The 15,506-nt window shown below is 39.2% G+C and overlaps 2 protein-coding genes across 5 annotated transcripts; both read right to left on the reverse strand.

The window, feature by feature from the left end:
* Nucleotides 1-846: 846 nt before the first annotated feature.
* On the reverse strand, nt 847-3,904 carry LOC117478248 (chromobox protein homolog 3-like). 4 transcript variants are annotated; one of them, XM_034125220.1, is made up of 6 exons: nt 3,766-3,899; nt 3,610-3,646; nt 2,850-3,003; nt 2,494-2,650; nt 2,175-2,269; nt 847-1,464 (listed from the first exon to the last, which is right to left on the reverse strand). In XM_034125220.1, coding segments are annotated over exons 2-6 (534 nt in total). In that variant the 5' UTR covers nt 3,611-3,646; nt 3,766-3,899; the 3' UTR covers nt 847-1,337. The 4 variants fall into 4 exon arrangements, with proteins under 4 accessions (XP_033981111.1, XP_033981110.1, XP_033981109.1 ...); XM_034125219.1 differs by having other exon boundaries at nt 3,610-3,676; nt 3,766-3,871; XM_034125218.1 differs by having other exon boundaries at nt 3,610-3,904.
* Nucleotides 3,905-4,302: 398 nt separating this feature from the next.
* On the reverse strand, nt 4,303-11,462 carry nfe2l3 (nuclear factor, erythroid 2-like 3). The gene is made up of 5 exons (XM_034124831.1): nt 10,947-11,462; nt 9,092-9,172; nt 8,444-8,551; nt 6,695-7,157; nt 4,303-6,594 (listed from the first exon to the last, which is right to left on the reverse strand). The coding sequence occupies exons 1-5, from the start codon at nt 11,460-11,462 to the stop codon at nt 5,819-5,821; spliced, it is 1,944 nt and encodes a 647-aa protein (XP_033980722.1). The 3' UTR covers nt 4,303-5,818.
* Between the last annotated feature and the right edge of the window lie 4,044 nt (nt 11,463-15,506).

Consider the following 15,506-nt stretch of genomic DNA (forward strand, 5'->3'; position numbering starts at 1 on the left):
GATACCAGAAAAATCTACTTAAGTACATCAGAGTAAGTTCCCACCTCTGATGAAAAGATTTCCTCAGGTTAAAGTAGCAATGGAAAGACATTCTGTCACAAAATATGCTTTTCAAATCTTACAAGTCAAAAGAAAAGAGTGAACTGGTTATTAAGTATACAACCTCTCAAATCAAAATGCTCAAGTGCTGTGGCCTCAAATCTGTGCTGAATTGACAACTGACTACTTGTAGAGTAGTGCGTGTGGCGTAGGTGTTCGGATCAGGTGGTCACAGGTTCAAACCCCACTGCAGTCAGCATGTCGTTATGTCCCTGGGCAAGACACTTCACCCCAAATTGCTCCTGTGGTGACTGTCCACAGTATTGAGTATGTAAGTCGCTTTGGGTAAAAGCGTCTAAGTAACATGTAATGAGTACATGTTGTTTCAGTAAGTAAACAGGGTACATTTCCATGCATACTTTGTCTTGGACCCAGTGATAAACATGTGACCTGTAAATCACACATGGGGTCATACATTCTTTGTGGTCAGCTGAATAATAAAGTTATTACTGTGTAAACATTTTCTCATTGCTGTCGTTTCATTGCATTAAGTGGCATCAAGGCAAGGATTTAAATTTGGATACACAATGAAAACAAATAAAATCTTACTCGGTTTCAAACAATACAAGTAAATGTTATTCTTATTTGTCTACATTTCCAGGAATCCAAAAAATCGACTTGATCAAAGCGTTTGGAATAATGTTGCAAAAGTTAAAACGAACATTTATAGGTAAACTTATGTATTGTATTTTGCAAACTCATGACGACATATTTATTTTTGAAACCATGAAAAAATAAGCAGTGACATTTTGTTCACATAAAACTTTATTTGAACTTCAAAATAATATTTAGAGACAGTATACAAAATGCACTGTAGAACAAAACGTTAAGACTATTGTGAAAGACCAGATTCTTACGATATTTTGCGATGGTGATCGAGCAGGTGGTTGAAACCTTAACAGACCAAAGTAACAATTTAGAATTTACAAACTGTCATCAGGTATGAATATGGGCAGTGGTGGGTTCAATCAAAGAATACAGTTTCCAAATAGCCATCGCATTAAATCATCATATGATATACCGGAAGACTTTTGTCCTTATGCCACCAAACCCTGCGCTCTTTCAAACAGTTCAGCTATTATTTACAACAACATATTTCTCCTCAACAGCCATACAATGCGAGGGCTGAAATATCTTCGAAAAAAACTAACATTGCTAAAACTAAAAGGCAAGCCAGAGGAGAACATTCAGTCCTGAGGAAAAGGGTACGAGTGGTGCAACGGGACCAGACGACAGCACTACTGAGCCTCATCCTCTGGACAGGAGTGCCATGTCAGCCTCTCCTCGTAAAAGGAAATTACCACCTGAGGGCAGCGAGTGTTGGCCTCACGGGCCGGGACCAGATCGGCTTCATCTGAGTCTTTCCTAAGGAGAAAGGAAAGAAAAATATAACAGTAAATGCTGTTTCAACAAATATTTTTACCCTTAAGCTCATTGTTATCTACCTAGAGCCTTATTCTGCTACAGCAGCACTACTGGGCTGAATGTATTTTTTGTAATCTCTGAGGGATATTACAAATCAGTAGTATTATCACACAAAATAATGGGTTTATTGATGGTAGTAATAATTGTATAATGTGCATAAAAGGATTACAGTGTGCACATCATGGAAACGTAGGGTTGAAATTGATCTGAATGAATGTTTTGGTGTGTGTGTGTTAAGGTGTTTGGGCCCCCCCTTGCCCTTTGTTCTCCTTATAATCTAAATTTGCTCCAAATGTTTGCACTTTGAGGCCTTAAAGTATAAATTGTGACACTGTGTGTGTGTGTGTGTGTGTGTATATATATATATATATATATATATATATATATATATATATATATATATATATATATATATATATATATATATATATATATATATATATATATATATATTTTATATATATATGCTATATATATATAAAACCCAGGAAACAGTGCTGGCATATTGTGATTTATTTAAAGGAACCTTGGAAATGCCCAGGAGGCCAACTGGCAACTCAAAGTGAACCCCCCCGGTTCCCAAGCAGAGTCCCTACTGAATAAGCTCCCTCCGCCCTGAGGATAAAGAGGACTTCTCCCTCTGTACTCACCATTTCATCAAGAACATCAACTCCCCGCTACTGTCTGTTGCGCCAATGATCCGTTCTGGGTCGAGGTTTCTGGCAAATCCACGTGGTTTCTCAGGCTATAAGCATTGATAACAATTGCATTATTAATTTTGGATTGCTCTAAACACCAAGATAATGTTTACATGTCATAAGATTTATCAGATTCTGAAAATTAATCCTAAAAACAATTGGTGTCGTATCTCATGTTGGTTTGATAAGTAGGTAGATAAGCGCTTTGAGCAACAGGAAATGCATTATTATTATTATTATTTTAGGCACATGAAACTGTCGGTGAACTCACCACATCTTTCTTTTTGGCTTCTGACTCTGGCTCTTCTGTTGATAACTTCCGCTTGACGGGAGCAGGCTTCTCTTTGACAGTCTTCTGTGCTTCCAGGAACGCTGAAATCAGCTCTGGACAATCGAGGTTCTCCTCTGGCTCCCAGGTATTGTCGGCCCTGAATAAGCGGGGAGAGGGTCACCATTTACTCTCCACCTCCAGGGATTTCTACACAGATGCCAACATAGTTAACTAACTTCCAATACAGAACAACAGATTATTCATGCAACCAAGATGACTAAAGACAAAAGCATAGCACGACCCCATACCAGGGAAGCACTTCCAGCTCAGCAGGGGGAGGGTCCCAGGCAACTCACTCTGTAAATCCTTTCCACTTCAGAAAGAACTCAACTTTCCCGTTTACAAGGCGTTGGTCGAGTACTTTCTCCACCACGAATTCCTCAGGCTCTTCCTGCGGGTCCTGAGCATCCTTCTTACCCTTGGTATTCTGCTTCTTCGCCATGTTGTTCACTAGAAAAAAAGAATGCGTGTAATAACTGCTAAGATTGTTTCAATCCACAAGCTACGGCTATGATTCACATGAGATGAACCAACATTCTCCAAATAAGATGAAAAGGCCATAAACTAGCTCTTTGTAATTACTGATGCCAGTGTTACTATGAAGTAAAATGTCTATGCAGTCAGGTTAACGTTGCAACAACACTTCAACCACAATTCAAATCTAGCACACTCACAACATAACACTATGTAGGTTAGCATACTTGCTAATTGTAGCTAATAATATTGCAGGCCTTGGTCGTGGAGAATATGTAATTGGCTTTACTGTGGCATCTGCAATGCAATGTGTATAACGATGAATGATATAAAGAAATAACCTTAGAGTGATGTTATATTAGCATTTTCATTCGTAAATTAAAGTTAAGGTTACGCTAAGATACAAATGCTCAAGGCCCGAGAAAAATACAAAATCGAGAAATAGACACTTTTAGCTAGCTAGCATGAATGAAGCTAAGTCAAAACATTGCAAAGTACTGTGATATACATTGACATAGAGTAACAACGTTATCACGTAAGCAGGTTTAAATCATATTGGGGTAACGTAACGTTATATCTCACTTTCTGTGCAAGCTGCGTTGCCTGCTTCACCGTCCGACTTGCAAAAGAAATGCTATCGTTAGCTTGCCTGTGTCAATCGTTTAAAAAAAATTACGCCACGTGTTGCATGATGGAGTGATGCAGCGTATGAAAAATGAAATACTTCTGCATACGCACCCTTAAAACAAAGAGGAACTGCTTGAATGATGCCTCAGTACCACGCGGTCACAACCTTCGCTTTATGTATTGTGTGAAGCAGCAGTACTAGCAGGCGCCAAAAGCTAATCGTAGGTTTTCTACGGGAGCCTATAAGGAAAACGCGGTTCGTTATTCACATACCTTTGTCTGCTCCTCGTGGGTGGGTGGGTGCCATTAGCCCTCCGCCCTTCACAGGTTATGGCAAAACAAGGAAATGTTTAAAAGGCAAGGTCGGTGTATAACTACTTAACATTTTACTACAACATAAAGGGAAAGCTGCATAATAATCAAAAAGCATAATGAGATCATCAGTGCTGTGTATTAGAGGCAGGGGCGCCGCCAGGGATTTTGGGCCCCATGAAAATATATCACATTGGTTACTTAAACATTTGTTTCTTAATGTTCTAAAATGTCAGTCACGGGCCCTTAGAATCGTCCTAATTTTTCACCCCCTTACGGCGCCCCTGATTAGAGGGGATTATGCTACTAAAACAGTGACACAAGAATGAGACAAGCTGTTTTTTTTCTTTTTAATCAGAAAAAACAAGGTCAGCAAGAGCATTTCAAATTCCCTAAGCAAAATCATACTATAAACAGTCAACAATCACCATGCAATCAAACACATTTGCCCTCATCAACAAAGAAAAACAGTTTAAAATGTATACAAACAAAAGTAAACTCTTGGTCAAACCAGAAAATTAAATACACATTTGTGAGGGACCAGAAACAAAATTCTTCATGAGTTGCACTATCACTTTTTTTTCTCCGGTCAACGCTCACTCACTCAGCTGACTGTATAAAGGTGTTTCCATGAATAAGATGGCAACTTCACTAAATACTTTCTTCAACTCCCAGATAATCTCAAATAAAAAAGCAACATCCAAACAACATTCAATCATTAAATAGTTGGTGATTGTAATTTTCTTTTTTCCAGAAATGGGATGGTTAGGGTCCATTTAGGCCCACTAAAATTAAAAATGTGTAATGAGTGCATTTAGGCTCCCTTAAAAAGGGATATTTTTTAAATCCAAAATCTAAAACAAACTAAGGCGTGAGGTAGAATATAATCTTTCCAAAACGCTTAAGTAATTTAAATGAAATTGTTATGCAAAATATGTGCTTGAAACAAATTATTCAACATTAATATAAAAAAAATTGGATGGTAGCCACTTAAAAACATTTTTGTTATGATTATGTGCATTTGTGGATTGTGTGCACACACAATAACCAAAACACTTATCCAATGCAAATTAAGGCCATGTTAGTTTAATCATTGGTATATTGTATGTCATCAAGACATAAGGAAAACAACATTTCAGTATACATTTCTACTGAACATAACATGCCCTCAAATATCTGAAACAAATCTGTAAACTTTAGATAGGCAATGTCCCAATATTTTTACCACTTTGAGATAACCTTACCGTTAAGAAGAAAAAAAAAAAGATACTGCCATCGACAGTCTCATGATGCATATAAGCATTTCAGAAACCTCAGAAACTTTAATAAATACAATCTTCAACCTCTTTTTTTATACTGTATAGTTATACATTGAGAGGCAAGATTACATGGAAACAAACAAACAAACAAATCCTCCTCCGAGATCTCTATCCAGTAAGTGTCACACTGCTGGCCATGTTGACTTCAGATGTCTGGTTGCCTACGTCTGTTTGTAAAAACGCTAGGACTCAGTGACTTTAATGTTAACAGGCACAAAGAGACTGGTGGCACTGGCAGCAGTTCAGCTTATCCCTTAAACTGCCCCGTGTGCCGTGTCCATGTTGAATAAGCAAAAATGTCCAGTGTGTAAGCTACATTTTTCCCCAAGAGAAATTTTATTTACAGAGATTTTTTTATTTATTGATGTTCTGAGTATTCTTTCCTGTTCGCAGCTTTTGCCAATTTAGGCTCCCAACAGCGGTGAATCCACACACACTTTTTGAAAAGAGGAGATCCCAAAACCATAGTCAGGCAAAGTAAGTTCAGAAATATCCAAAAACCTAAAAGTTCAAGTCTCAGTGGCAATATTGCATCATTGCTTTTTCTCCTTCTTCCTCTTGTCTGTTTTGTTGCCTGTTGTTGTGGAGACAGCCGGCCGTCTTACAGGCTGAACTACAACCCTCCCATTAGCCCCGCACTGCAGGGTGAATCTTTCTGGGTTCAGGGGCCGTCCTGAGTCGTCCCTCAGCCGGGCCACGAGGTCCCTGGTCAGCTGCTTTATCTGCTGGCCCACAGCACCCATTGTCTTGGCTGTGAGCTGTTTCTCCCTCAGTAGCTTGTTTCTCTGAGCATGCAACATCTCCACCTCCTCCTGCAGCCCTGTGATGGCATCTAGTTTGCGCTTCCTGCAGTTTTGCGCTGCCAACTTGTTTTTTCCTCGTCTGCGGATATCCCGCAGTAGGGTCACCTGATCAGTGGTGAAGCCGTGACTGTCGAGGACCTCCAGGAACTCCTCCACTGGCATATTAACAATCTGCAGGACGGAGAACGGGATGCACATAGAACGGGCGCGCATCTCATCGCGACTCATCTCTCTGTCGTGGAACCGTGGCTCGTCATCCTCAACATCACTGAGGGGCTCCTCTTTGATCCCTTTGTGAGGAAATGTTACTGGTGGCTGGTTGAAGAAAGCTGGGGATGAGTAGCTGTGGTCATGCCAAACACTCTCACTCAGATCTACAGGTGACCATGTTGTGTCGTAGTCGATGATGCCTTTTGAAGCGACTGAATCCACCTCACTGCTGTAGCCTGTGGCTCCACACTCATCCTCACAGTATGAACTGGAAGACGATGACATCTCAGAGGAGCCTGGACGAGTGAGGAGGTAAATACGGATTAGTAACAATTTCTTATGTGTAGGCAAAAAAAGCATTTCATCTACTAAGTATTTGTAGAAATGTAAACAAACCTGGGGAGACAGGGCCTCCAGAGCTGCTCTCCAAAGAGAGACCTGAGTCGGAGTCCAAGTCCTCGAGGACCTGGGGGTCTATGCCCTCCAGAGAGCCCATCAGCTGGGTGTCCAGGCCTTCCAGCCCTAGCTGATTGATCTGGTCAAACACTGCCTCGTCCAGACAGCCACTCAGTGCACTATTCCCATTGCCAGTTAAATTACATACTGAAGCAAAGGGGAGCGCAGCCAGGCCCATTGCCATCCCTGGTGATGCGTCTGATTGTGTGGAGCCTGTGGATTCCAGTCGGAAGAGGGTTCTCTGTTGCTGGGTGACTGGCCTGGACTCAGCTCTTTCAGACGCCACGCCAAACATTCCAGCACTGGTGACCATAGCGTCATGCAAGCTGACATCTTGGCTGATGGCACTGGAGATGTCTGAGTCGAGGTCTGACAGACGCTCCGTGACAAGCGAGTCCAAGTCCTACACATGGGGCATATCATTTAGCTGAAATATTCAAAGAACTAGTAGATCACTGGATGCTAAGATTCTCCATTGCAACATAATGATGGGTCATATTGTACATTATGCAACTGAATCACTGTTTGAAAACCAATATTATTGTCAAAAACTAGGGATCAATCATTATGTTTTAGGGCCAAATATAATGCAAATGATTAGTATTCAAGGAGACTGTAAACCAGGGGTGTCCAAACTTTTTTCACCGAGGGCCACATACAGAAAAATATACAAAGGGCTGGGCCACTCACTAGAGGTGAGGTATATTGCCTCATAAGTTAGCAAAATGAATCAAATGTAGGTACATTATGCTTAATACTTGAATATGCTTTAAGAAAAACAACGGCCTACATCACAGCTCTCCATAGAGTTTTATTTACTTTGTTAGCAGCTCATTTGTTAAAACAGGAGCCTCAGATTGCTTATCAGAAGAGGAAATAGAAAGGGTTTATTTCAAGCGTGTTGTGAAAATAAATGGGATTTTTTCTTATCAACTTAGATTTGATAGAAAATGTTTTCAACTTTAATTGACTGAATGTTTGAAAAGTGGGCCTCTTAACACATGAATACTGTGTAATATCTGTTTTCATCTATATTTAAGAAGTACAGGACAAGCACAAGTTTCATTTGTGGGCCGCATTTGGCACCCGGGCCGTAGTTTGGACACCCCTGCTGTAAACCAATATTTGGAGTAACTTGAACCAAGTAGGAGTAGAGGAGTTATAAGTACGAAAAGGTCAGCTAGCCACTTGGCTAGTTTATGTATTCCAAAATGCAAAAAGCTATTTGCTAATAGTGGTTACATCAGTAACTATCAATACTAATGGCAACAAGTTACAAACCCTGTGATTTTGCAACTTCATCATGGAGCGGATTGTTGTACTTATTACATAGCTTTAGCTCAAGATGCTGCCTTACGCTAGACACAGAGCTCCACTCGCTCACCAGAGAAGATCCCTTCTGTCTTAGCATGCTGTGGCACAGTGGTGTTCAGTGTTAATTGAGTATTACTCGTCTAGTCAATCCGATAGCGGTGAGGATAGGACATTGAGTAAGGCAAAAGAGTGATGACTACAGACAAGAGACACTGGCCGGTGCCACCCGAAGTACCACACTTTTCAGTACGTTTATTGGCAAAAATGTTTTATGGATTCTGATAATCAGAAAATAAATGCTATATATCAATATATGGTCAATTCCCTATAAAATACATTTCTTGGCGACTAATAAACATAAGAAAACAAACTTACATCAAGGTCAGTAAGAGAGAGTAAATTGCTCCAGTGCTGTTCTATATCAATGGTAGGAGGATGCTGGCGTGCTGGATCAGACAGAGCAGTGATGCCTTCAAGCAGACTCTGAAATAGGAAAAAAGAAGAAACATGGAAAACAACAATGACAGCATTAGTCTCTAATGGGAATTATAGAGCTTATGCTTAAAATCATACCACAGTAGCTGCTTGACTAAAACATAAAATACAAGTGAAAAAAACAGTTGAAAATGTACAATTATACTCTTAAATATTTTGGAAAAGCTAGCTAGATTAGTGCCCTGTGAGACAGACAGTAAGGATTGTGCTTCAACATGCCTAATCATACACATTGATCCAAAAGCCGCAGTCATCAGAACCGCGCAATTTGAGAGATGAAGTCATGTGAGAGCAAGAATTGTCTGGTTAAAAATAGGTACAATGTAATTTTCAACACTCGCACGTGACTCTAGATCTTATGCAAGCGTGACATAGAGTTTGAATCAGACTAACAAATCCTGTAGTGTGTACTTTTAAAGGAAAACCAGTACAGCTACATTTCAGACAACTCAAACATTTTAAAACACCAATGTGCAACATTTTCAACAGTATTCAGAGACGAATGAAGGCATGTGTGACAAGTCATACCTCTTGCTCCAGTGTGGAACTGTGAGCCAGCTGAGTGAGAGGGGCGGGGTCTTCCTCCTCTTTAACTTTAACATCCTCCTCCTGGTAAGGAAAGGCAGGTGTAAACAAAGAAAATAAATTAGGGGTAGACAGCTGACATCCAAAGATCTTGAAGACGAGTGGGCTACATTTCTGGTTTGGTGACCCCAATCCAGATATTGCAGATAATTAGGCAATATTTCACAGATCTGGTTCGACAGGGTAGACAATTGCTATAATAAGCAGCTGTTGTTCTGGAGGGACCAGCTCAACAGATTACATTTAACCCTAACCTAACTCAGCTTCCTGTTAACCCTGGGAAGGACCTTTTGCACCCAAGCTAAAATGTGTTAGCAGCTGTATTTGTGTAATAAAGAGGGGCTTATAATGTTTTAACATACAGGGTAATTACTCTCAGAAATAACCCAACCCTTTTAGATGTTGTAAGAAAAGCCTGGTACACGATGTACAGTATTTAATGTATGCCATCAGCTGACTGACACAATATTTGTAATGCCCAAGTGATAACAGGGGGTGACTTCTCCACAATTCCAAAAAGTGAAAGACTGATTGTTGTTTTTGACGTTAATGCTTGAGGCAAAATTATGTAAGACTGTATTTTAAACCATCCCAGATTTGCCTGAGCTTTGTCTGAGCTTGTCAACGTCTACTGGAGTTGTTTCCAGCTTCAAATAGCCGAGTGAATGTAGATAGCCTCAAAGAAGAAGACTATACCTATGTGTTTCTAAAAACCACAAAATGTTAGCTTAGCAGTTAAGCTATTCATTATTTTAGGTAAGGATTAAAAGGTATGTCAACATTACATTATCCATGTGAACAACAATCCCTGGAGAGGGGGCAGTGCTCAAGTATGGACCACCGCTTTTGTGTAAGCAAACAGGGTGTGGGTCTAAGCCTCACTTCTCCACCTCTCAAGGCCCACAGCTGGCGGTTGAGACTGAAGAAAGGGGATAAAGTTACACAATTGGCGACATCAACTACCCCAAGGACATAACATTCACCAGGCAGCTGTTTCAATGGATTACTGGCTCAGCCCAATATAAAAGGTCTGTGTTTGAGTACAGTCTTAGATATATAATGTCAGTCACTGATTACAGATGGTAGTAACACCATAATATACAAATCAACACATGTTTTAATTTGTTATCACTGGCAATTATTTTCAAAAGTTGTAAATAACAACAAGTGAGTGTACCTCTAAACAAACAGTTTTAAAGCTGTGTGGTCCACCAATACTATAATACACTTAAAAGGGTCTTGTGAAGGTAAGGCTAATGTTATCTGAAATGCTTAATTTCCTGAGTGAAGGGTAACAGGTGCAGCAGTCAGTAAGCTGAATACTTGTTATGCTGGTCAACTGTATGGCTGTCTTATTAACTGGTCATAATGATGAGTTACGTTTTTAACAACACCAGTTAGGTATTGTTTTAACTGAGATACCAAATTACCATGATAAATGTCCCCTTATCTAACTAGGCAAGAACTTAATCACTGATCTGCAATCAGTTACCCAGTACTGGTAGAGCCATACAAAGAGAAAGTGAATGCACAAACAAAGTGTGGCCATAACATTGTTTTTATTCTTGTTTCCTTGTGCACCAGGAATTGTTGCACAGTAATAAGTTACTTGTCAGAAAGAGACACCCATCATTTAATAACATGGGTTAGTGCTGCTAGTTAGCATTAGCTGTTATGTTAACCATTGAGGAAGTTTTAACGCCTGTGGCGACTTCAGTACTTTAGCTGGGCAGCCTATCGTCTTTGTATTTATTGCAGAGTCTGTTTGCCTTTATGTTACACACACACAAACACTTGCCTTTTTTAGAAACCCGCAGGCTCCAGGGCTACAAGGCCTTGGTCCGAGGTCTGGGGATGTTTGGCACACCTCTTGGCCTCTCTCAGGCAGGTGTTCCCTCTCATCCCGGGCCTCATCCCCGGGGTTTTGTACCCCTGAGCTGGTGTCAGTGTTGTTGCTGGTTGAAGGCCCACAGTCAGCCTTGTCAGTGGCAGACACTTGGTGCACCAGCCATGCGTTCAACTGTGTGGGGAACCGTGGTGAGCCAAGGGTCCTCACCTCGTCTAGCAGCCGACGACTTGCAAAGAAATATTCCAACTCAGGACATTTTGGGTGCACACTGTATCCGTCAAGATTGTCTCTCAAATTATGAAAGGGTGTTTGAGTGTAGGCTGAGCTAGGACCCAAGTTAATTTCTATCAGAGGCGTGTAATAGCCGCTTAAGTAGCTGTCGATATCAACACGAACTCCAATCAAACTGAGTAAGATCGTTAACTGAATCAGGCCTTCTGATAAGTATTTTTTCGCGATTTGCATTTTCTAAACACTTTAGATCTGCAGATAATAGCGAAATACTGACCCAACAGTTCCTCTTTCCCGAATGGACAAAGGGAGAAATGTAACAAAAGAGCACGCCTTCCCTGTCAGACAAAGAGGTCCGCCTGTACCGGCGAAATCGTTAGATAGCTTTGCTAGCTGTTAGCAGTTAGCTATCAGCTTTAATAACCGGTTATTGGGATCCTCGTGGCACAGACATAGCAAACACGTTGCTTTTCTGTTATTCAACCGCGACAACTAGCTTTCAATAGCTCCCTGGAGTTTCTAATTTAAACAGAAAATGAAACATCTGAGAAGCTAAATGCTGTCACCGTGGTGTGCTGCTACTGGGGAAACTTCGGTTCAAGATTTGCATAGCTCATACAGATTGGTCACAAGCGCTCACCACAACAGATTGTGATTGGACGATAAGAATGTCCGTTAGAAACCTGACCAATGAGAGCGAGAGACTGTTGTTATCTACCACCAGCCCTCACCCCCATTTACAACAACACATTTGTGTTTACAGGAATAATAAAGGGAACCGAACTCATTTCACTTCAGCAAGACATATAAGATGTCGTTATGTGTTGTGTTTATCCAACAGATCAATGATCTAAAGTTATTTCTCAGGAACATGCAGTTCCGGTACGTTTGTTCTACTGACCTGATTTGTCCCATGCCCATGTTAGGACTACTGGTTAAGGGCTGAATTACACTTTGAACTTGTTCAACTGTGCTGCAGCCTATGTAACTAACCCCCTCCTCACAAAGGGGCAGGCCAGTAGCGGAATCCCATTGTCTGCAAAACACCTTAACAACTGCCTTAAACAATTTACTTCATACCTTACGACATCTGTAATGTATACTATCATATGTTTTGTTCTCTCTCTGTAGCTGTAGTTTTGGGGTCTTGTATACAACATTTGAATGTATCCAGAACATTTTACATTGTGTATTATTTGTAATAATATGTATTTTCTACTAGATATGTTTATATTGTAACAGCAATATGTAAATGGTAGGCTACACATTTATTACGAATGTTACTTGTACATTTAAATAACTTTGTAATGTTTAATTTGTAATTTCACGTATTATGTGCATGCCTCTTCTATTAGCGTTCTATTTTGTGTCCCTATCTTCACTTTAGCTGTAACAATGCAAATGTTCCCTCTGTGGGATGAATAAAGGTATTATGATTATGATATGTGCAGTTCATTTTTATTTTATTATGTTTACTTTATTCCACCTTTTAAAATCTATCTATCTATCTTATTCATGATCCTTGGTGCAAAAGTCTAAAAAGGGGTACTTTCAAAGCTAAAGCTAAGCTACATTTTCTTTAATAATATGTCAGTTTAAGGAAACAATATCACCATGGTTCTAAGATAGCACACGTGACTGGACACTTTTACCACACACATATGTTTTTCAGCAATTTAAGATCCATATTCTTTGAGATGCTGAAATGTTGTTGTGATGTAATGACGCTAGCTCAGTTTATGGCTGGCCTTGAAGCAACCATTTGAATGTTAAAGTCTGAAGTACAACTATATAGTTTTCAATACTTCTATGGCTGTCCATTTATAATACTCATCAATGTCATTGCCCATAATGTTCATGCACATTTCCCCTTAGTCTAAAAACAACAACAAGCTGAAGCTTTTAAAGTTGCACCCTCCAACTGAATAAGATAGCTCCTGTATGATCCAGCACAGTCGACTTCAATGCAACAGAGAACAAACTGATCCTGAGAGGAAATGGAAAGTCATGCAGGACGAAAACCACATGCACAAAACATATGATAAAGGTAACACAGCATCATGTTTAAGAGGAGCCACAATCTTTCTTCCAAGATCTCAGGCTTTTGACTTTATCAAGACCATATCAAGTGGGTTGATTTTATGAAACACAAATGACATCCACTGTCTCTGTCGCTCTGGAAAAAAACCTGTTTATTTATATCGTTATCTAAGGCCTTCTCAAACTTGTTATGAGTGGTTTGACAACTTTGAGTTGAATCAGTAAAACAGAACCAGAGTACAGACTTCAAATCAAAAACAAACATTGATTGCACATTTAAAAAACATTTATTGTTGAAGACAAACGTAAAATGCATACACTGTACAACAAGTGGTGGAATTAACATCAATATGCTTTACTTTTGAATACACACGTTACTAGAAAAGTGAAATATCACATGCACATTAATTTATGAACACATTCAGAGTATTTCCTTTACATATAGTATTGATTATCTTGTAATGTTCATTTTAATCATCATTTAGACGTTGAAGCTTGTCCAACGGATCTTTTTTATGTTGGGATGTCATTTGAAATCTTCAAAGCGACTGATACGCTAATAAGTTAATCACCGGTTAAATAAGTCATACTCAAATACATACCTTAGCAGGGTGTGTATTACGCTGTGGGCTATGAATACAATTAGTGGAGGAAGAATCATTACGAAAAAAGTAACAATATCTATACTCTGTTATGTAGTACTGCATTTAAAACAAAAATAAAAGTAGGCTTTAAGATATTTGCACCTATTTATTTAGGCTACCAAAAGTACTAATTCAGCATTATGGCTAATTTTGGAGAAATGTTTGATAATTTTGATGAGTTCATGTGTTCATACACTTTAATGTGGCAGTTGGTAAGATGTGCCTCATTTGAATGGCAGTCCTTACTACCAGGTAGATGTAGATATAATGAACGTAATAATTTCTTAGTTGATTTATATGTATGCATAAATAAATACATCTGCAAAGTAACTAATAACTAGTGTTATCAAATAAATGTAGTGGGGTAAAAAAGTAGCTACAATATTGGCTTCCAAATTGGAGTAAATTGCAGTAAAATAGCATGAAACTGAAACATTTAAGTATACTTCGGAATTATTTTAGTAAAGTATATTAGTTAATCTATTGAGTTAAATTCCACCACTGAATCTGATCATATTGTATAATTGTTAATTTTCCACTATTTTTTTTATTTCTTATTATGTGCAATACTTCCGAAAAAATCATGCATAAAATACACAGCATTAAATGGAAAAACTCAAGTACAACACTTATTATATTCAAGTACATTATATAAGTAGCCTACTGAGTTCAAATCCCCCACTGGATCCAAATAATCAGAAACAGGAAACAGGTCTGGCCACAGCAGGCTCTCAGTCATCAGCTGCACTTTGCTGAAGGACTCAACTCATGAGAGTCAGAGATCTGGATCATTGCGACCCCTGCTGGTGAACAGTGGTAACATCAATGCTTATCATTTTAGGTCGCTCTTCGGGATTCTACATTAAATCAAGTAATAATACAAAAAAGTAACTCATATTTTGTAGATTTCTGGCATGTAGATTTGAGCAAGAGAGATGTTTTGTATACATGCTTTATATATTTAGTTTAGATCTCTATTTTGTTGCGTTTAACCAGTCTTTGTTTATAAATAATGATACAAAACTGAGTAATGTTCTGCATGGGTGCATTTTACCGGTTATATTTAGGTTTGTTATCTTTTTTCTTTAGTTGAAATGGAATGGCGTGTAGGCTATACAAGAATATAGAAAATCCATCATGACACTGACAGTATACTCCACCATAAACACATTGAGAGTAAGGTGTTGAAGCCCAAATGGATTTAAAACAACATTTCCTCCTGGTCTTTACTGCACTGGCCTATTTCCGTCTTGGCTGCTTTACTTAAGTGTTCCTGTGCAACGAGAATCCACCTTAATCCTTTTGGAAATAGTCTAAACACAAACACAGAAAGTAGTATTAAATTACAGGAGCAACAAGGAGCGGTCTAGTTCAACAAAACAAGTGTAACACATTGCAACAGAGTCCTTCAGGGTGAGTAGGCTACAAGTCCTAGTGCTGACAAGTCAAAGTGCTTAGTATCTGACGCTGGCTACATCACCCCTCGTTTAAGATAGTTGCAACAGTGTTAACAGACCAATAATGTTACATTCACACAATGAGCAACTGTCGACTGATATAGTGCAGCTATATGAAATCGTAGCCTATGGTCCAT

The sequence above is a fragment of the Trematomus bernacchii genome, unplaced genomic scaffold, assembly GCF_902827165.1.
Source record: "Trematomus bernacchii unplaced genomic scaffold, fTreBer1.1, whole genome shotgun sequence".
NCBI classification, from domain to species: Eukaryota; Metazoa; Chordata; class Actinopteri; order Perciformes; family Nototheniidae; genus Trematomus; species Trematomus bernacchii.